At 44.3% G+C, this 22618-nt stretch overlaps 1 protein-coding gene across 1 annotated transcript in view; it reads left to right on the forward strand.

The window, feature by feature from the left end:
• Positions 1-9586: 9586 nt before the first annotated feature.
• The window catches only part of DPP6 (dipeptidyl peptidase like 6), a 753509-nt gene continuing 740477 nt past the window's right edge, over positions 9587-22618 (forward strand). Inside the window, exon 1 of the mRNA XM_046670129.1 lies at positions 9587-9820. Coding sequence (XP_046526085.1) covers positions 9587-9820 — 234 coding nt within the window. The remainder of the gene's footprint in view (positions 9821-22618) is intronic.

Consider the following 22618-nt stretch of genomic DNA (forward strand, 5'->3'; position numbering starts at 1 on the left):
AGTGCCTCTCAAGGTACAAGTATACAACCTGAAGGCCTGTGGTCTAAGCGGGTAGCTAACCTGAAGTCTTGTGTTTTATCTTAGCATACTCATGAATTCTGTATTCTATTCCATAGTATATTTGGAGTTAATAATTTTATATTATTTTTCTCTGAGTAAATTAGGCACTCAAGAAACATATTTATCTTATGGATTTGAATATCTCAATTTGGAAACTTAGAATTCATTTAGATCACAATCAGCCATTTACATCTCATTTAGGGTTGAACTTGATATCGGAGCTCCGAGAGAGAGAAATCAAGGAATCCTGAAATGCAAATGTAAATATAGCCTCTGACTGCTTCTTCTTTTACCATAGGATGACTAAGAAATCCTTCAAAGTCCTTTGAAAGCGTTAATTTATCCATTCTTCCTCATGAAGATTGAAAAGGGTGGTGTAATTTGGGTATGCTGGGGTATAAAGACATGTAATGGTGGTGATTATGGGTGCAGTGTGGAAGAGCGAGGTCATGGGACCCATGCGGGACTCAGAGCACAGTCGAAGGGACAAAGGCAATGCACCTCGTCCTACTGTAGCAGTGACTTGATTTTGTTTTTGCTGTGAGTGAGGAAAAAACTGTTCAAATTGCCAGCTCCTATGACGAAAGGATTTATTGAGCTGGCGGGCAATTTCTGTTTACCTGTCAAGCAAAATATAAATATAAGTAATTGTTACGGGAATTACTTTTTTGAATTCCAAATTACAATGGTTTGAAATGCAATTAGTAGTATGGACAAACTTATTTTTCCCCTTTATGAGAAGGAAATTATTCGGAAATGGATATAGCGGAGTTGATAGAGTTACCGTGCACAATGAATTGAATTACCCACATGAAGCAAATGAGAGGCCTCATTTCAGCTTTATTGCTCCTAATGTAATTTGTTTTCATTAATGAGAGCCCACTGCTTCTCATATCTGACGTATCTACAAACGGATGAATCAGGGTTTTGCACTGATATCTCTTGTATTTGCTCAAGACACTGTGAAGATACAGATCGGGCTTGAAGTGTATTTTCTTTCCCGGGTTAGATCTCACAGTTCATAGCTAGGATCTGTTGTGTGGATATTGATGGTTACCCACAAATAGTCAGCATGTACATGTGGTCCGGAGAATGTGTTAAAATTCAAGAAAAACTGTTGAACCACCTAAAGTTGCGTCAGCCGATTTGTAAATTTGTGGGCGTGTCCTGTGGGAATCTGGAGGAAATCTTAAGTGATGGTGAAAAGAAAGATAAAATGGATTTTATAATGAAGATTTTAATGTGCCTTAAAGGAGTAGATTGAGGGAAATTAAGTCAGTTTTCAACTGAAGTATGTTTATTAACTTCATTGATTTTTAATTCATAACAGAGTTTTTTTAATTCAATTAAGAAAGCATTGGCACTGAGGACTTCTTAATGAAGTGAATTTTGGGATGTAAGGCCTTTTTTTCCTTGCAGTTCTGCAGAGCTCATCCGCCACACTGCACAGCTTCTGGGGAGACCAGGAGGCGCTCTGCTGAGGTGCAAACTCCGCGTCCCTGAGGTCCCTCGCCACGGGCTGCCGTCCTGGCTTGGATCTTATCTTTGGCATCTTCTTTGTCAAGTGCCTCTTGGCCACCACTATCCTCCTGAGATGAGCCTTCAACTCTCAATTCAAGGCTGAAACAGCAAATGTCCTGAAAAGACCAACCATAGTCCATTCTATTTTGCCTTTGAATGAACTGCTAAGATGACCTCTATTTAAATGAGGAAAATGGGCCTTTGTACATTCTAGAAAAATTCTTACCCTCTGGAGAATCCTTTTTAGATCCTATAAATTGGTAAGCCACGTCCCGAGAATAAGCAAACTCTCTGGCAATCCTGCAGGTCACCTTGGTGCCATTTAGGAAAATGCTCTAGTGCATTATTCTAGTGCGGCGATGCGCAGAGCTGCGTATGCATCAGAATCACCTGGCAGGCTTGTTAAATGCAGATGACCAGGCCCTAGCCCCGAGTTTCTGATTCAGGAGCTTTGGGATGAGGCCCAGAATTTTCATTCCTAACAAATGCCTAGATGATCCTTATACTGCTGGTCCAGAGACAGCTCTTTGAGAGGTACTGTGTTAGTGGACTTGAAATGCGCTTAGTGCTCCTATGGTAAATAACTAGGGCACTATTATGAATGCATTTGTGATCCACTGGTTTCTAACAGTCTTTTCTAATGAAACTAGCAAGGCTGTAAAACTACCAAAATATGCAGGAAATTGAGAAAACTGCATCTATTCCCAAAAGGAAGGCATTAGCAGTCTGGCCATGTGATTTATAGCATCAGTCCTGAGTCACCATGAAGAGTGTTGGTGATGCCCTGTATCTTCGCTTTAGTCTGTCATTTCAGCCCTAGAACCCTCACAGTGAGCGGCACATAGTAGGCATTCAAATGTTTACTGGATAAGTCAGTGAAATGCTCACAGTCAGCACTGAGATTAGCTACACTGTTTTTCAAGCATGGATTTGGTTTTTGTTTTAGTGAGCTAGTGATACAAGCATACTATGTAGCAAATCATCCCAACCTTGATGGCTTATACAACAAATATTTATTCCCAAATCCACCTTTCTGCTGGTTAACTGTGATTTAGCTGATCTGCACTGGGCTCAGCTAGGTGACTCTCTGCGCTCCCTGGTTGCTGGGCTCACCTGCAGACTGTGGGTGGAGTTCAGGTGCCTCCAAGTATGTTTGTTCTGGAGGCGAGGCCAAAGTGGCAGCAAGGACCTGGGGCATGTTCTCCTATGATGCATCGCCTGCATGCAAGAGGCAGCCGGGCCATGCAAGTACCTGGAAAACCTCTGCCTTCACCATGTCCGTTCACATTCTGTTGGCCAAAGCAAGTCACACAGTCAAGCTGGAAGTCAGTGTGGCAGGTTAGGATGCTTCACTGAAAAAGGTATGGGGTGAGTGAATTTTTGCCCCAAAACATTCAAGTCTATCACAGTTTTGAATATGGAAATACTGGCTTATGTCAAAGATAAATCATCAGGACCTAGAAACTCGGAGCTTGGAAATGTAGTGATGTGTATAACTGTATTATGCTCTTGAAGGAGGAGGCTGGTCCGCAGACTGTCCCACCACACACTTGAAACGGTGCCTGCTCTTCTCCGTGCTCCTGCCGTACGTCCCAGCCATAGCCATGCTTGCTTGTTGTCCTTTTCACTCAGGTCTTTCTTGTTTGCTGCTTGTTTCTTATTGTTGCTAGTCCAGACAATGCTTTAACTCAAAGGAACGGTCTTAATTCTGGCAATTTTTGACATGGGGTAAGATGGTGAGGGAAGCGGTTTTTTAAGAGACTTTTTCAAACTCAACCAAGCAGACGTCCAGGAAGCAGGTGGCACTTCCCCTACCCTGGCCTGCCTCAGAGACGGCTTCTGGCCCTGACTCCTAAGGCATCCATCTCGTGGTCGCTATTTGCCACTTAGAGGAAGCCCTCTTCTCTCTTCCCTCTCTGTGTCTCACGGAGGATGCAAGAACGCACTGGAAGATGCGGTGCTTGGACCTGGAGGCCAATGCACCGGCTTATTGTATTTTCATTTGCTGTTTCTGGCTGACCAGCCCTGTATTTTAGGGTGGATTAAATCAGACTCCCTAAATTTTAGTCCTGTTGTACATTCTAGAAATACACCATATCCCCTTCCATTCTTTATAACTGGAGTGGTTTTAGTGGAGTCAGATTTTTGATTTTCTGTAACTGTTTCCATTGGCCTGCAGTTGAGTATAATTTACGTGGCAGGATTAAGTGCATCATCATTGGCTCTATTTTCTACCATCTAAAGAATAAGACCCTGCAATTGAATGACCTGCTTCTATCTATCCTTTTCTATTTCTTTGTTGCTTTCTAGCAAAAACCTAAGAATCACTTTGGGTGACATGATGCAAAAAAAAAAAAAAAACCCAGCCAGGTTTTGAGCCCTGTACCACTAGCCTGTTTCGCATTTATTTCTATGGCCGAACCAGACTTGGTCCTTCAAAATGCTTGCCATGGGTCACGAGAGAGAGCAGATAAAAGCTTTCTCTTCTTCCAGGACACAACCATCATCTCTGTTGGTTAAAAAATTGAAGCACTGAATTGTAGAGGCTCATTAATGTCACTTGAACATTACAGGGAAGCGGATTTAACTTAATTCACTGGACTCAGGGAAGTGCGTGGTTCGAAAGGGCAGGGAGCTCTAGGGGCATCTCAGAGCAGATGTCACTTCCCTTTTAATCTGATAAAGCTTGATATATGAATTAAGACACTTCAGAGAGTGCCCTGGTTAGGTTCAAATGGTCACCAGGGACAAACAGAAACAACAGACTCTTCTCTATCCCCTGCTCTAAGAATCTGAAGAGCCTTGGAAAACACGGCGGAAGCTGTCGGTGGACAATCAGAAGATGAGGCAAGATAGAAGTTGGTGCCTCCTCTAGGAGGTAAAGGGATTATGGGGATAATTTCCGGGTCAACGTTGGTAGTAAAAAGTAAGATTTTATGAGTATTCAGAGAGCAGCAAGGAAGTTTTAGAGAAAAAAATATATATAACCTACTGATACTGATCCAGAGCAAGGACAAGAATGAAAGACAAGAAAGAGAAAAGGGGAAGAGGAAAATTGGGAGGAGAGAGGAGGTGTGTATGGTCGAATGTCTAACGGGAGAGGCGGCAGATGAGGGGGAGAATCCCTAAAGGAAGGAAGAGTAGGATCTGACAATCCCCTGCCCAGCTAGGAGTAAAATGCTTTCCCTAGGCGGACCCCAGCCATTTAGTTGAATCAATGGTTGTTTTACTCCCTTGGCAATCAACTTTACCACGTGGACTGGTCAACCACGTGTGCCTGTGTACACGCCCCTGGGCCAGCTAGTTTTGTGTATGTTTTGAACTGCATTGTAAAAACCAGGTAGTTGCACAACGGCAGTACTAAACTGCAGAGAAAAGTGCTGTTGGGAGATCAGCATTTGACTTTATTAACTTTAGAGTAAACCTTTTTGTTGGGTTAAAATAAATGTTTTTTATTAGAATATATTAATCTTTAAGTATCAATTTAGAAAGCTCAAAATTAACTCAATTCATACTTTACCTCTGTGGTTTTTAAAAGCTGGGAACAACGATTTCCTTTTCTTGTGCTGGACGTTTCCTCTTTGTCGAGTTTGTAAATAATTCATACTACCTAGACACTTATTGGTAGTCATCTTGCAAAAAATTTTCTTTAAAGAAAGAAATATAGAGTTGGTTGAGAATATGCATTGTTTTTATGTATTTAGCACTGTATTTTCTCAAGCTGCCCAAATATTTGTTTTATTTCTCCCCATTTGTATGAGTACAAGGTGACAATATCTAAAAGATACTGATGCGCAGTGTTTTAGGGATCCCTCCCGTCACTGGCCATTTCATTTCTCCAAATATCAGTGTTTGAGAAAGAATAAAAATCTTAAATAGGGTTCTGCCCTCCTCCTTCTCTTCACAGGGAAAAAGAAAGTAAACTACAGGATATAATTCTCTCCTAGGAATAAGAAAACCTCTTAGCTGATAAAAACCATGTTTAGGCTGCTGAACTCAATATACTTTTGGTCTTCCTACAATGCTTAGCTTGCATGTAGACCAAAAAGTTCCCTTTATTTTCACTTTAAAAATGACTATCCACCATATTTTCCAGTATCTGCCTAATTCCAATGACTTATCATATTTGTTTTGTAAATTGATTCCAGAGAAAATAAACACACACTTACACATTTATTTAGTAAGTAGGGAAGAAATAATCCTATGAAACTAGATGGGAAAATGGGTTGGTGGACATGATTGTAAGCAGTATTGAAGAATTAAGATATCGATATGAAATAATCGATGAAATATTTTCAAAAATGGTGTCCCACACTCACCCAATAAGCAGGAATGGAAATCTACTTCAATGTAGCATATTCAAGATGCTCAGTGACAGGCTGAGTGAGTAGTGATTGGCATGTTTCCTTCTGAAATGCTACACCTATATTTGAGTGCCACTGGCAAGTTTCTCTGCTATTCAGAATATCTTCTTCCTTATTTGGGGGATGGGGCTCTGAAAAGGTTATTGAAGGCAATAAGTGAATTAATTATGAATCATAAACATAAAATGCCATAGCTTGCAAGTCTCTGCAATTGCGTTACTTCACTCATCCTAGAATATTAACTGGCTTACTCTTTGCATTTAGGACTTTAGAATCCTGACAGTGTATCTAAAGATTATTGCAATTTGTGTATCGGTATTTAAGACAAATTTGGATGCGTGAGTGCACATGTGCTTGCAAACACGCATGCACATACACACAAAGTCTGAAACATTCTTTAAAATGAGTTTGTTCAATGTGCAAGGTGAAAAAAGGGAGCCGAATTCTGTTTAAGTTCGTTAATGGGCCTCCACCTAGATTGCGCTCCGAGAAGCCTCGCGGCACGCACCTTGTCCTTTCACTAGGGCCTGTTTCCCTTCACACTTGCCTCTAAGAGGCTCTTGTTTTTCTTGACCTCCTTCCTGTCCCCTCCCCTTCATTTCTCTTGTTTGATTTTCAAATTTGATTTTCTCAACTCAAATTGTGTACCTCAGCTCTCTTCCATGATTTATGAGTTTTATAGTTCTTTTCATTTTATAAATAATTTTAAGCAGAAATTGCTTATCATATTGTCTGGATAATTTAATTAGGATTTTTATCTTTGACTAAATTGTAATTTGAATACCTTCAAGCTCACTTGAGAATATAATTTTTAAAAGTGGGGGACACATGTGCCTTCTTTATCCCACTTTCAAGCTATCATTGTTGGTATACATACATCTATAAAGTACTGTGTATGACATATGAACTATTTCCATATAAATACTATATTTTGAATACAATGTATTAGTACAAGAAATGTATGTAATGCTTCCTCTGACAGTTTGTGTAAATGTGTACGTGCACATTTCATGTACATGTACATTATGTAAGTGGGGCCCTCAGGCGTCTATATTTAGTGAAATGTCAGGACCTGGATGCAGCTGAGAGCAGCATGAGCCTTCCTTTCAAGTCTGCCTTCTGAAGGGCAGCTTCCTCCCGTCTAAAGCACAGCTGCGGCGGGAGAGGGGGAGGAGAGCGAGGTTTCCTATTTATCTAAATGCGATGACTTTTAAAGTTTAGTTTTATGGCTCTTGTAATTGTTGCTTCTGTCTTCAAAGTCAGGCGGGCTGGTGCAGCTCGGCCGCCCCCGGCCCTGTGGGCAGCACCATTGCCTCTGTGATGATGTTGGCCGTTTGCTGGGCAGGGAGCCTCCTAGCTTTTGAGAGGCTGGTTTTTCTCCTTTATATAGTTGCTGTGAAGGAAACGTGTTTTTAACCACTTTAATGATTGCGCTTTTCCTCATCGTGGAGGGGAACCACAGAAGATTAAACAGAGGATGGGTGTGGTATAAATTTTAATTAAAACCAGACTACCCACTGGGCTGAGAGCTTGGGAAGGGTGTGGAAGGGACTGGCAGGTGTCCTCCTCTAGGAGACTTACTCACCGGCATCCAGTTTCTCCCTCCAGGTTAAGGACACCGAGGGAGAAGGCAATTTCAGGACCAGGCAGCGTCTCTTTCAGGGATTTCTGGACTTGGGCAGTGGTGCCAGGAGATCGCTTTGGGCCCAGACCCAACGAAGGCTGGCGAGCCCGCAGTATGGGCTGCCCAGTGGCCGCGACCTCGCCTAATTTTCTGAAAACCTAAATGGAAATGGTGATGGAAAGCTCAGCGGAGCAGGGGGCGCCGCTGAGTCCTAGAAGGTGAAGATGAAGATGCCCACCTTGACCTGGTGTGGAAGGAGCAGCAGAGTTGCAGCAGCGCCTCTCCACCTGTCCCTTCCCTCCGGAGTTTGGGGTCATAGTCCTGGCTAATGCTCAGGGTGGGATAGATCCATGCCAGCTGGAAGGGCTGCAAGAGGGAAGGGGCTGCGCAATGAGAGGAGGGCGGGTGAGAGGAGAAGGAAGAGCGCCCAGATCGTCAAGAAAGATGAGGCGCGGGTTCCAGCAGGAGAGAGGATCCCAGAGGCCAGGGGGAGGGCATCCACCCCAGGAAAGGGAGGGGAAAAACCAAATAGCCTGTGGTGTGGAGTCGGAACTGAGCACGAGGCACAGTCTGTGTCTTTCCACACAGGGGCGCTGGAGCACGTTTTAATGCAGCAAGAGGAGTCGAGGCTCACGCTGAACAGTGCACCCCATTTGGCGTCCTTTCTCCCTTATCACTCACTCTCCGCTGGGGGGGGGGGGGGGGGGGGGGGGTGGAGAGGAAGAGCAAGCTTTGGAAAAGTTGCCGGCATCCCAGATGCTTCAGCCTCTGCCTGTATTTACTGAAAATGAAAATGGAGTTTGCGATGTACGCAAATCAGTGGGTGTATGTGGAGGAGTGTAATCGAGTTGCTCTGAAGGTTTCCACCAGGCCTTCTCTCGCTTGCCTTCCATGACCTTTTCCTTCCCCTCTTGTTGAGACCAGGTGAAAGAAAATGGATCTGTTTTCGGAGAAGAGCTTGGCTGGAGAAGGAAGGAGGCTCCTCAGAAACCCCCGTCCCCTGAGCCCTTGTCTTACAAGCCGGCCTCCTCCCTTCCAGCCCTGCTGTTCGCTCTCCCTCACGTCCCTCGCACCCCCAGGCCCCAGGGTCTTGGCTGTTGTTGTTGCAAGTTAGGCAAGAAAAGCTGGAAGGAAAACACGAGGGTGAACGCCTCGGAAGGAGCCAAGGCTGCAGCTGCGAGCAAGGCAAGCGTGTGGACGCGGAGTGCAGCCGGGGCGCCAAGGACGGGCGCCTCGGTGTGCCAGCCCCTCCTTTAGTCTCCCCAACTCCCCCTCCTCATTGTCCGCCTCTTCTCACGCGCACTCTCCCGGCGCAGCTTTGGGGTGCGACCTGCGGCGGGGCCCTGAGCGCCCAGGGCCCTCAACGGACACCCACCCCCGCTCCCACTTGCACCCACGACCTGCGTGGCCCCCGCCCCCTTCTGGCGCGCCTGCCCCCCCCGCATCCCCGTCGTGCGCCCCCCTGCTCCAGGAGCCCACCCTCTCCCCGCCGCCAGCCCCCTGCCACCGAGGCGCCATTATGTACCCCGGGTGGAGGGGGCCGCGTGGGGAGGGGAAGGAGGAGCAGCGCAGGGGGCCGGGGAAGTGGGGGGAGCGCTGAGATTCGCTCTGGATGTTCGCCGGTCTCTAGGTGGTGCCAAATCCTGGGGCCTAGGCATTTTCCCTCCCTTTATGTTTTTTTGTTTTTCTCCTTCCGTCAATGTCTTCGATTAGGCCGGACGCGGCCGTGGCAAGGAGTTGAAAAAAACAGAAAAGAGAAGAGAGAGAGAACACACCCCCAGACCCCAAGCTTCGCGAGCCGCCGGGGGAGGGGGCGGAGGAGGCTGAGCCAGGCACTCGCCCAGCGGCGACTTGAGAGTGGCGCGCGGAGGAGCGGCCACCGCTACCAGCTTTCCTTCCTCCTCCTCCTTCTTGCCCCCTTTTCTCCCCTGGAGCTGGTGGGGAGCGGGAACCCGAGAGGGAGAAAGCAGAATATAAAAACGCCCCGAAGACAGCCAGCGAGAGCGCGCGGAGACCGATGGCTTCGCTGTACCAGAGGTTCACGGGCAAGATCAACACCTCGCGGTCGTTCCCGGCGCCCCCGGAGGCGAGCCACCTCCTGGGCGGCCAGGGGCCCGAGGAAGACGGCGCGGGGCCCAAGCCCCTCGGAGCCCAAGCGCCGGCGGCGGCGCCCCGGGAGCGCGGCGGCGGCGGCGCGGGTGGCCGGCCCCGGTTCCAGTACCAGGCGCGGAGCGACTGTGACGACGAGGACGTAAGAGCATCTTGGTGGGTGGGGGGCGGCGCGGGGCTGGGGCCGAGTGCGCTGGGAGACGCGTCCGCCCGTATCTCCGATGGTTCTGATCGCCCTCTTCCCTCCCCTCCCCTCCCTTCCCCCACCACTCCCGGGAGCACCCACAAATACACTCCTTAGAGCGGATCTCGGTCACCGCCGTCCTGGAGCGGGTCTCTCTCCGCAGCGGCGGCGGCCAGGAGTTGGTGGCTTGAGAGCAGCGTTTGTGGTGCTGCACTGCTGGGATGTGGAATTGGCTGGGGGTTTCATGGATATGTGGATGTCTGTTGTTAACTGCATGGTGCTGTGGATCCTAAGGAGGGAATTCGGTCTGTTTGTGCTTGCAAGTTGATTTTTCTTTCTTTCTTTTCTTTTTCTCTTCTTTAAGACTCAGGAAAGATAATGTCCCAGGGTCTTTTTGTCCCCCTCCCACCTGTCACTGGAATCCATCCATCGTGCCCTCCTCACCTTCCCCCCCCCCCCCCCCCCCCCCCCCCCCCCCCCCCCCCCCCCCCCCCCCCCCCCCCCCCCCCCCCCCCCCCCCCCCCCCCCCCCCCAGTGCTGGTCGTGTTGATGGTGGTTTTCTTTTATGGAAAAAATAAATACATAAATAAAAGCACTAGCATCCGAGGGCCACCCTCCTGTCCCAGGGCCCAGCACCATTTTTGCTGATGGGAATCATGCCCTGCCTGTCTCCCAAGCCTAACCTTGGACAAGCAACTCTACCTTAGACTGTGTTAGCTGAAAACTTCTCTGTGAGCACGTTTCCTACTCTTCTAGGGGCTGGAAGCCTGGGTTTCAAAGGTTGGATTTGCATATCGCCTTAGTAACCGATGACTCAGGCAGGGCACCAGCAGCCGCAAAGACAGATGAGTTCAACCACCTCTATTGATCCCTTCCAGACACTCAGAGGGCCAGGGAGGACCAGGAAGCTGCTGTTTTTCTTGGAGACCTTCTCTCCCTAGGGAAAAGAGAAAAATCCCAGACAAGATCTTGGGCAGGGAGGCAGGGCTGGCCTGGTGGTACAGCCCCTAGAGCTATGTAGAGTGTGTTGGGTTATAGAACCCCCTGTGTGTAGCTTTGAGGAGTTTCCCATCTGGGGGCAGCTGGGCACTGGTCCTCACACGAGCCTATCAGATAGCCTAACCATGTCCCTGCAATGAGCAGGAGGTTGTAGCCATTAAACAAGTCCTGCGTCGGGTCACACTGCTTCACCATTTGGTATTTCTTTTATAGGGCAAGAAAGGTGTGTGTGTGTGTGTGTGTGTGTTGGTGGGGGGGTTGAGTGCTTTCACAAGGACAGTTCTGAAATAGTCACTGAGGTTTTGTTGCTGTTACTAGTCAGTTTTGCTTTATGAATGGAGATGTGTTTGTGTGTGTGCACACACACACGCACACCACACACTCTGTATCAGATCGTGCATGTGGTTTTCTTATTTTCTTTTGGGTCGTGTCCAGATTCCCCTGGTTAGATAAAGAGATATCTGAGAGATATCCCTGAGGTCAGTGGGCCAGGTCCTGAGGGAGACGCATGATTTCTTCAGTCATCTAGTTCAAGGAACTAGAAGTCTTTGGGGAGGGATTTCACTGAGGTTGGTGAAGAATTCTGGAGGATTAAACTACCAAGAATCTTGGGGAAGACAATTGAGCTGCAATGCAGACAGAAATGATGCACTTTTTGCCTTAAACCTGACTTAAAACTGTCGAATTGTGTTATGCTTGGAGTGAGCACGATGGGCAGTCTCTTCTCTACAGGCGCTAGGTGTCAGTAGGAGAAAGGAAAGGCAAGAGCTTCTGACTTTGGTTTCAGATGGTCTCCACCCATCTTTTTTATTTCATTATTTTTTTATGTTAGCTTGGAGCATATATTTCCTTCTTTTCCGTTTGATGTATGTCTAGAACTGTTTCTCAGAAAAAGCAAAAGATTTGAACTGAGGAACAAATCAAGGATTTAACATTTGCAAATGATTTCTGCTGTTATGGCTCTGAACGATGTATCTAACTTAGATTAAGTCCTGCCATCAGTGTTTTTCCTGGAAAATACAGAAGTGTGTGTAGCTATGAATGTAGTGTGTGTGTATATAATGTCCCTATGAGATATATATGAATATATATATGTGTGTGTGTATTTAAAATCTATGATTAAACGATGACACAGGGCTAAATGGCTAAATGCAGCATCGATTTCTTGAAAACTTTTATGTGCTTTTCTCAGAAAAGTTATTCAGAATTGGAAAAAGTATGTTTAAAAATTTGCTAAAGGATAGATGTACATATTAAACAACTCACTTTTCTTCCAAGAACAATGGCTACAATTTGCTTAGGATGAGGTAATAGTTAAAGAAAGATAGTAGATAGAAAAACTGCATTTCTGATACCAGCCCTTGTCAAGATTAAAGAGTCTCGAGTAATCATTTTGCTACCCGAATTTAAACCTGAAGATATACAGCTAATTAGGAACACGTTGCATATTGTTCTGTGGATCTCGGCGCAACCACTTAAAACATTTCCTTAAGCGGTTAGGGAGCGCCATTGCTTGGGTGGGAGCTGTCTGAGGTGCTGAAGCATTCTCTGCCTTAGTGCATAGGAAATCTCCAGCACTTCTTTCCTCACCGTCCCAGCACTAACGCTGGTGGCTTTATTGCTCTTCTGTGACTTGTCAGTCAGGGGAAGCTGTTCCATGGTAAAGAAACAGCTTTCCAGCCTTGGTCCCTGAGATGATGGTAAGTGGCATACCTTTGAATGCCCGCTGTGCCTCTAGTCCTTCCATCCAGAAAGGGGGAAATGAAATGTAGTTCTTTACTTCTGCATGTGTGTATGTACACGTGCCTGAATATGATTGAGAATGGGAAATTACCCTAAAACAAAACTTAAGGTAGTTATAAGGTCTAGCAGAGATAAATCTAATGTGGAGGTTGCATGGCGGGTAATTAACTAGTAATGCATTGCCTATCTGCACAAATGACACTTGTAGGGGACCTCCCCTCTGGGTAGGACCACAGAAAAGCCTGTTTGGGGTGGGTCAGTTCTAAGATGGGGAGTTTAACTTTGAAATATAAATAAAGCCAGAGTGCCATTTCTATCAGAGTTTTCTCATCAATCTCAGATTTATTTAAATATAAAGTCAATTATTTGGAAAACCCCTCTGAGGAATCAATAGCTATTTAAAATTCATTTTTTACGTTTAAAAATAAGTTGACTCTTAAAGAAAATGTTGCTGGAAGTGACTTTGATTGGAGTTTGGTAACTTCCAATAGGAATTAACTGTGACTAATTTTAAAATGCTGAACTTTGTCATGCCCCCACTCGAGTGTTTCTTTTTGATTTCTTAAAGGACATTAGAGGCTTTGGGTACTGTCAGGGAAGTAGTCTTGTTGAGGTCACATCAGCAGGTCCCTGTATTCCTCATTTTGGGTGACACGTCTTCATAACAATACAGATGTGATGACAACAAGATTTTAAAAGAACAAATTGGCCAAAACAAGCATTGAGCCACCAACCCCTGCTCATGATGTCTATCAACCTGACAGGGCCAGTTCCATTATCTTGTATGTCTTCAACAGCCAGCCCATCTTTTTTCTCTCCACCTTGATTTTTCACTGGTATGGCATCAACACCCTGTTAACTTCTCTTTGGGATTTGTCAACTTTAATGTGTTAGTAGCTTGACTCTACAAATATGTTTATATACCCTGTTACTTTCTTCCACTCCAATTACATTTTTTTTTAGATATTTGATTTCACATTATTTTCCTAGTATATGAGAAAAAAAGCTAAAACTTTCAACTACCTACTTGGTCCCCTTATTCTCATGATTAATTTGACAATGCTTAGTGTACTCACCTACAGATGGCTATGGGATCCCAGAAGATTGTTTTGGAGCTTTAACTGGGAGAACGTGTAGAGTTGCAATCTCACTTACTCCTTATAACAGTAGTACTTACAGAGTTGGCGTTATTATGTGCCCAACCAATATATATTACTGCTATTACTAATAAGGCTATCCCTTAATCTCTCCTTCTCCATCAGTTCTTTCTTCTCTGCCTGCAAACAGAAACAAAGATCCTCTTCATTGATCCAGCTCTGGCTACTGGCCTGTTTTTCTTTCTTCTTTTCTTATCCTACTTCTCAATCAAGCTTCACAACTGATTCTGCTTACTTGTTATCAACAACCCTCTTTTTCTCATCTAGCTTGGTGGCAGATTTATATTCTTACTGTCTTCACTACAGAAACTGCACACAAAATGTCGTCAGTGTCCTCTTAATTACTGGATATAGTAGCCCTGTCTGGTTCCTCCTTAGTCTTTGCTGTTATAGCTTTTTCTCTTGATGACCACCACCCTGCTGTTCAAACTTTTGTGACATGTGTCTTTCATGATGTTATGTTAATTCATGTCCTGTCTCTCTCTCTGAACTTCACCTTTGGGTTCTTTGGTAAATCATTTCCTTCTTCTGCCCTTCATGTAGAGGATAGGAGAAACTACACTCCAGGATTTTGGTCTCCACTCTTCTGTTCTCTCCCTTTCATGCTTTCCTCTTAAGATAAATTCGATATAAGATAAAGGGGTCTGAGTATATTCTGCAGCTTCTGTATTAGAAGATGACTAAAGTAGCTTTATTACTTGGATGTACATCTTCTAGCATGTCTTTTGAAGATAACTTGCTTTTTTATTTTACAGAATTGGAGAATTGTAGAATTTGAAGGACCTTGGTGATCACCATCTTGGTCTCTCTTCCAAGCATTTGTTCCACATATCAAGCAGCTAGATGCTAGATTATTTCTGTGGCGGTGACGAGACATCCACGTGGAATATATCCCTCACTTTGTCATTCTCCTCTCTACACCTGCTTATTCTAAATCCCTTTCTGCCTGATCTCCTCATTTCTGCTACTAGTTTGCCAGTCCTTACATCTCCTAGCATTGCATAAAAGATAAGTGAGCATGTGAAGATTATATTTTCTCAATATCTTGATTTCTTACTTGTAACATTAAGTATTTCACTGGATAAACTTTGAGGTCCCATCATGGGTTTAATGTTCTATAACACTATATCAATGCACCCTGCTGGTTACAATAGTTGTCCTACTGAAAATTTTAATTTTTGCACTTCAGAACATATTTTAAACACATGGGAAGTGCTTACTATCTAAAACAGTCTCTCTGTAAATGTGTTGGTAAAGTGAACAATTACTTAACTGTAAAAAATATAGTTCTATATCTATAAAGAATTTGCTGAAATTTTAATATATCTATAACAAAGTTATACAAAATATTGCTTTCTGTCTCAGCACAGAGAATGTAGTCATAATTAGGAAGTTGTCTGTGTTATGAGGAAGTAAGACTTGTGACGTCAACCAGGGGTCAGTGCTAGCTGAATGATGGCTGAAGCCAAAGATATGAAAAATACCTTGCGTCTGCATTGCACCTGGTAGTTTTTAAAGCACTGCTACATGTATCTCATTTCACTTCCAGAGTTTCCTTGGCTGGGGGAAAACCAGAACAAAGTGCTAATCTGTTGGCTTGAAAAATTAATAAGGGTAAGCCTGATTCCTTTCGTTTGGATGAGTCAGTTGTCAACTGTGAATTATAGCCAACAAATTTCAGTGTGTTAACAAGCCTTTGCTCTCTAGAGCCAGCCAAAAAAGTGTGTGTTTGCTTAAAGCCAAATCTGTTTGTAAAAAAATGAACATTATGCCTTCCCAGTGGATTTGAGTTCTGTGTAGCAATCAGACATTTTGAGGTAGGCATGGGAGCCTACTTTGTATGACATGCTTTTCTTATTGCTGCTAGTGTGCACTTTTTAATAATTTACTTCTATACGTCACTTGTAGATTTAAAGAGGTCTGAAGCGTTAGAATAACATAATATTAATTTATATTTTTGACAATGGAATCAACTCATTTTCCCACATGAGATTAATATTCTAGTATCACTCTGTAGACAGGAATTTCTCTAGATGTTGGCTTTGGATGTTTTTTCTTCACGAAATAGAGCTTTTCTCTTCCATACCCAAAGATTTTTCCCTTTTAGAGTCAAAATGATTAATGAGTTTAATTTTTGCAAGCAACTGGCAGGAGATGCTGAGTAAGATGTACATGCTGATTGTATGTGACCCTGTTCCTTTTAATTACTCTGATGATAACAATGCATTTATCAAGTGCATAATGCAATATGCTTCTCTGCAATATGCAATATTGATCTCTTTCACAGAGCATTGCCTATAAAATAATATGTACAGTAATCCTTTTAAAATTAAATTCTGCCTAATAAATTGAGTGTTAAGGGCATTGAGTACCCATGTGCCATGTCATGATTTGGTTCTATTTTAAGCACAGTTGTTTGATTTTCTGTACATAGAAAAGAAAACCTCAGCCTTTCTGGTTAACAACTTTTGAAACATTTATCTTTAGAATGATCTAGCATTGTGAAACTATCTGAATAGAATATTTTAGAATTTGATAACATCTAATTTTACAAATGAGAATACAAGTAATTTTGTGGATAATGTTGGACAGATCACTCGTGTTCTCTGGATCTCAGACAAACTCAGCCTTCCAATCGCTCCTGTGTTTTTCTCAGTATGCTCTGAAGTGGAGGAAGCAACTTAATTATATCACTGAGTTTAAAGAGTAAGAACATTATGAAGTCTAACGGTTTAAATTATTTTGGTTCTAAATGAATGCACTAATTGCCGAAGAGAAAAACAGACAACTTTACTACTGCAGGGCAAGTTTCGCCCTGACTTGCTTTCCCCGATAGTTTTACTTGTTTTCCTCCATATATTTCTTTCTGTGTTTTCCAGCAGCATCCAGATCCAGCTGAAGCACAAGAAATGTTTAGTTTTGCCCCATGAGTGAGAAACATATGTAGCTAATATTACAGGAAGACCAGAAACCAATAAGGCCTGTAAGGTCCAGGTGGTAGAATTGGTGGAATTCCACGTGGTGAATACCCTACTTCCCAGAGTTGGAGCATCTTAGGCGACAGTAGGACACACAGCAGATGTAGGGGGATGGAGGCTGCAGATGAGCACAGGACAGGGATGCAGGAAAGAGGGAGACTCCTGTAGCTAGAAACAGAGTGGTTCTCAGCTCCTGAAACAGTCTTTACCTTTAAAAAAGACAAACAAACTTTCTTTCAGTCATCCCTGCATGTGTAGGTAAACAGCGTGAAGGCATTTAGAATGTGGTAAAATGATCCTAGCAATATGCCCAATGGAAATGAAAAAAATCACACACACATTTATTTAATTCAAAAGGAACTTGAGGATTTTCCAGGGCACCACAGTCATTGTAAAAATCAATTTTTTAGCTTTCTATAGTGCTCAGATTTCCATTGATATCAGCTTTTACCTTAGATGAGTTTGGGTCAATTTTAACATGCTTATTTCTAAATAAAGAAAGCTTATTGCTAAAAAAAGAAAAAGTGGAATGAGGGATAGAGGGATCTTCCCGAATCTGGAATTGAGAAGACCCATCCATCCTTTCTATCTCCTGTTGTTTACTCTTTGGGAAGATTTATTCTTAAGACAGAACTACTGGCATTAGTCCAGCAGCTCTCATATAGCAATGGGCTCTTTATTGTATTATCCATGATATATTTATATAACTGTACATAGCCATTATGCTTTGTATATTATACATGTAATATATTTTAAGGTGCCATCAGCCTGAAGGGAACAGGAATGGAATAAGGAAGCATTGAAAGAACTAGGAGTAAAGAAAGTTTTATAAGGGGAGAGGGGAGGATGAAGCAGAAATTAAAGGTGGAGAAACATAGGAGAGAGTCAATGGCCTCCAGTCCCCCGATCATATTCTCCAAAACGCTTAATTTTCTAAACTGTATTCAGACCCTTCACATGCCTCATGCAAAATCCCACCCAATAATTTTTTAAAGATTAAAAACAAATAAGAGTGAGAAACCCCTATAAAAGTCTTGAGAGGCGAGGTTATTGCATCTCTTTTTGAAGACTTAGAGTTACCAGGTGTTTGCACCCTCTCAAGCTAGCCCAGCCCAGGTGTGAACAGCTCTGATCACTGGAGATGATTTCTCATTCTGTGCAACTCTGTAGGTTCTGCCCACTGGTCCTCGATATCGCCATAGCTGCTGAGGAAAGACAGAGCTGCCCTCACATTTCTGAAGCAGATGAAGTCTCGTGATCCCACGTCCTCCCTTCTTATTTTTTGCATGCTGCCTTCAGGATCAGTTTCCTCACCGCTCACCTCCTCGAGTCTTCTCAGGAGTATTCACGGAGGGAATTAGTATCATTTTGTAGGACACTTGGCTGCATTATAGAATACCTACCTACTTTCTCAAGTGAGCTTTTGGGTCTTCTCCATCATGTTCATTCCATCTTTTCCAGTTTGCAAATGCACATTCTCCATTGCCAAGTGTGAGGGAAATGTGCTGCAGGTGAATTGCCGAGTCCAAGTAAACCCATCTGTTAGCAGTTCCACACTCGTGTTTTCTCACACCCAGTGCACGCTGCCAGCTCCACCAGCCCTTCAGAAGGAATACAGGCCCAGCTAGAACTTGTGTGAGGATCATGGTTAGGTGGAGGCATGGACAGGAGATGCCAGCGGATGGAAGTGGAGGAATGGAGCACGGAAGGCAAGTTTGGTTCAGATTTTTCAAACTGGAGCTAAAGTCAAGTGTTTGAAGGGGGCTGGCCTCTTGTGTGGGGAGGTGTGGGGGTTGTTGGTATGGCTCTGCAAATATTTCCAGGTCTTGTGGACACCCGGGAGGATTGTGCTCCTCTGCCCCCTTAGAGTTCAGTGTGGCCGTTTGGTTTACTTTGGCCAGTGGACTGGAGTGGAAGTGAGTGCAGCCCTTCTAAGTGGAAGCTTTAAGACCCAGTGCATGATTTCCTCTGCTGTCTCTTTCCTTTTGCCATGGAAACCAGCAGTATTTCAGGTAGCAGCTGTTCAATGAGCAAGATGTAAACTTTGGTTTGTAAATCACTATGGTTTGTAAACGTCACTACAGCATAACCTAGCCTGAGCTGGTTCATGTGGACAAGTCGCTGTTCATTGTTTCTGGGCCTTGATTGCATCATCATCTATGGGTAAAATTGGCACTCTCTGAACTTCTACAGGAAGTTTCACTCTATCTTGCCATATCTCACTTAAAACTTTCTAGTTCTCAAAGACACTGAAACAAATTCCCCTGGGTAGGGCAACAGTCATTGGAGTGCATGAGTCTTATCAATTCCATCACTTTCCTTCTTTGGGGAGCATGTTTGTTGAGAGACTGGAACCAAACAAGAAAAGACCAATTTCCTGAAAGTCAAGTGCATATGTTCATGGTGGGGGCAGGGGGAGGGGTCAAGGGTGGAGGGACTGGGCAGTGGGGGAAGGAGTAGGTAGGTTGGTTGCTAGATGATGAAAGCAAACGTTGCGGCCTTCAAAATGCTGCTAAGGGACAGCTGGGAAATGAGGCTTCTTGGCCTTTGATTGGAGACTCTTCAAGTCTGACAGGCTGTGAAGGTTCCTGGTGCAGAGAAAAATCTCAGTCCCTGAGTCTGTGTCCTCCGTAAATGCCCTGCCCTTGCATTTCCATGGATTCATGACAAGGTTATTTACAATGTAAAGTTTGAAGGGTATACGTTTTCATCTAAATAATAGGAAATGTCAGCAGAAAGCTCTAGCTTTAGCACAATACTCTTTCTCTCCTAATTAGCATCCTGTCTATGACTCTTTTAATCTCCATTTTGTATGTGGATGGGTGTCATGGATTTCTCTTCCTTCTTCCCAGATTTTTAGTTCCTCCGAATGGATAGGAAATCCAGCTCCTAAATGACTGGTTATCTATTAAAGGGAGAGGGGAATGCCATGAAAGACGGGGGCATCGTTTCTATAGAAACCGGAGCTGACTGTGATGAACAGGGGCATCTGGTTTCCTTGTTGGGCACTGGCCTTACTGAATACTCAATCATTGATAGGCTTCCTCATTGCCGTCCAAGGTTCCAGTGAGATCGTGTCAATCAGCAAGGCTTTTGTTTCCACAGGTACGAGGAGAGCACATGAGCAGAATCCCAATGTTTCCGCACTTGCCTCCCCGTGATCTTTCTAATCGTGCTGCCTCTGCTCCAACGGGTCTTTTATTTCATCACAACCTTAGGGGCAGCACAGTCCTGCTCTTTACCCTTTTATTGCTCCTGGGGTTCATCTCAGTGTCTCTGAAGCAGGAGAGGACCTTGAGTGGTCATTTCTGGTCCTGGGTATCTACAACTCCCTCTTATAAATACCTAAGAATCATTTTCCTCCCTCAACAGACACCCAGGAAGGTTTTCCCACAGTTGTCCAAGATATGCTTCCTCTTGCCTCATTCCAATCCATCATGCTGCGAGTCAAGTCCATTTGCTTGTGTTCTGACCTCACTACTGACACTTGCCTTCAGGATGTCCCTGCCCCAGATAAGAGCTGGCCATGCCACTCCTTACTGATAACTCTGTAAGGACCTCCTCCCTTCCCTCAGAGTCGAAGCCAAGGTTCCTTTAATGACCAAAGGCCCTGCGTGATCTGCCTCCCCACTCTGTCCCTGCAGCCTCGCGTTGGCTGTTCCATCTGCCCCGACATTCTTCCCCGGATATCTGCTAGTCCGACTGCCCATGTCCCTCAAGTCTGCCCCAGTGTCACTTTCTCACTGAAGTCGGCACTGCCACCCTATTTAAAGTTGTGGTTCCCCCCCCCCCATCCCTCCTGATATTCCCCACCTGCTGTATTTACTTTTCCTTTATCACGGCATTTATCACCTTCTAACATGTTATATAACCAGCCCTGGGGGTCTAGTGGTCACGATTCTGCTCTTACCACCGAGGGCCGGGTTCGTGTCCTGGTCAGGGAGCCACACCATCTGTCTCTCGGTTGTCATCCTGTGGCAACTGCGTGTCGCTGTGATGCTGAAAGCTCTGCCACCAGCATTTCAAATACCAGCAGGGTCACCCATGGTGGACAGGTTTCAGCGGAGCTTCTAGACTAGATGGACTAGGAAGAAGGACCCGGCCACCCACTTGCGAAAAAATTGGCCATGAAAACCCTATGAATAGCAGCGGAGCATTGTCTGGTGTAGGCCAGAAGGTGAGAGGATGGCGCAGAAAGACTTGGCAGGGTTCCGCTCTGCTGTGCACAGGGTCACTCGGAGATGGAGTTGACCCAATAGCACTAACAGGAAAATATAAAGTTTTCTTATGCCTGTTTTATTTTTGTCTCCCTCTGTCAGAATATTAGCTGAACTAGCATAGGGATCTTTGGCTGATTTATTCTCTGATGTACCCAGGTGCCCAGCACAGAGCCTAATACATCCACGGTGCTCAGTAAATATTTGTTGAACAAATGAGTGAGTCAATGGTATCCTACCTGGAAAACCTGTTTGCTTCTACCTGAATAATCCCAGTTCCTTTAACCTGTTCTCCAAACTTCTTTTTTGAAATGGAAAGAGTTCTGAGATTAGAACTCTGAACCTCCTGTGTGGCTGCTTACAAGTGTCTGCAAATGGATCCTCTTCAGGATTTCATTTATTATTTGATTCTGAACAGGCTCGTCCTCATGGTCCAACTTAAGAGCACAATTGAGAGGATAAAGTAGTTATTAGGGAAACAGCAGAAGTTACTTTTGTAGGACCTGCTTAAAATGTGTAATATTTAGCATTTGTAAATTTTGTCTGAATTTAACAGTAAGTATGCATTAAATATAAATTTTCTATATATGACTGTTTTTGCTGACTCTTTTTGTGGTCATCAGAGAAAGTAGTAGAAAAGAAGGTCCCCTTAGGGAAAATGGAAATCTTTGAGAAGAAGAGATTCCTATAAATACAGCAAGGTGATAAGTTGGTTTTGATTAGAAATTTGCATTACCTAATCCTCAATTTAAGTGAAAGAAAAAGATCACAGCTGCTTTTTCCACGATACTGTGATCATCTCTTTATCTGGCAGGTAGAAAGTCAAGTCAGAGTAGTTTTGAACCATATGTCATTAGAGGAAAACTACAGTTCCAAGACCAGAATGCACAATTTCTGCCGGAAAAAATGTTCCTGGATTCTGTAATCTATTTGAAATTGCCTGAGGCTCTTTACCTACCGCGTACATTTTTATGATAATACAGTCAGAACTATCTGGCACTTAGGGTGAGTCTGGAACAGGAGACTGAAATCTGTAGGTATGATCCTGGCTTACCTTCGCTCTGCTGATCTGCAGAATGACCCAGAGAGGCTCCCCTCCTCCTGAGGCTGGCTTAAGGCTGCATAAGACTTTGATTCAAGACTCCTCAAATAAATTATGCAAAATAAAGATTTGCAATGTTTGTCTTCTGTGGCCAGACAGGGTTGGAATGCAGATGGATGTTGTGAGTGCTCTTACATCCACACCAAACTGAGCTGAGCTGTTTAACAATCACTGCTGAGGAGTCACCCAGACCCTCCAGGAGGAATACGGGCAGCCCTTTGAGCAGGTACTCAGGGACCAGCAGGCGTCTCCATCCTTCATCTGAAGACATGCTAATAAGCATGTGTAGTTCTGGATTTGTCAGATGGTGCCAAAGTGCACACAATTAGATAAAGAAAATGCAACAGATAATAAGGAGATGCATAGCGTGGAAAGCAGCTCTCTGACACTGGATTTAAGTAGCCAAAATGCCTCCGAACGCTTTAGGCCAAAAGACTCACAAAGCACGTTTGCTGCTGTGAGTAATTAAGAGGAATGTGAGCTAATGTGCTGGTTTCAAAGCTCAGCACCCTGGTTCAAGTCCAGGGAGAGAGAGGGGTGTATGGTGCACGTGGAAAGCC

This window comes from Equus quagga, chromosome 8 (assembly GCF_021613505.1).
Source record: "Equus quagga isolate Etosha38 chromosome 8, UCLA_HA_Equagga_1.0, whole genome shotgun sequence".
NCBI lineage: Eukaryota > Metazoa > Chordata > Mammalia > Perissodactyla > Equidae > Equus > Equus quagga.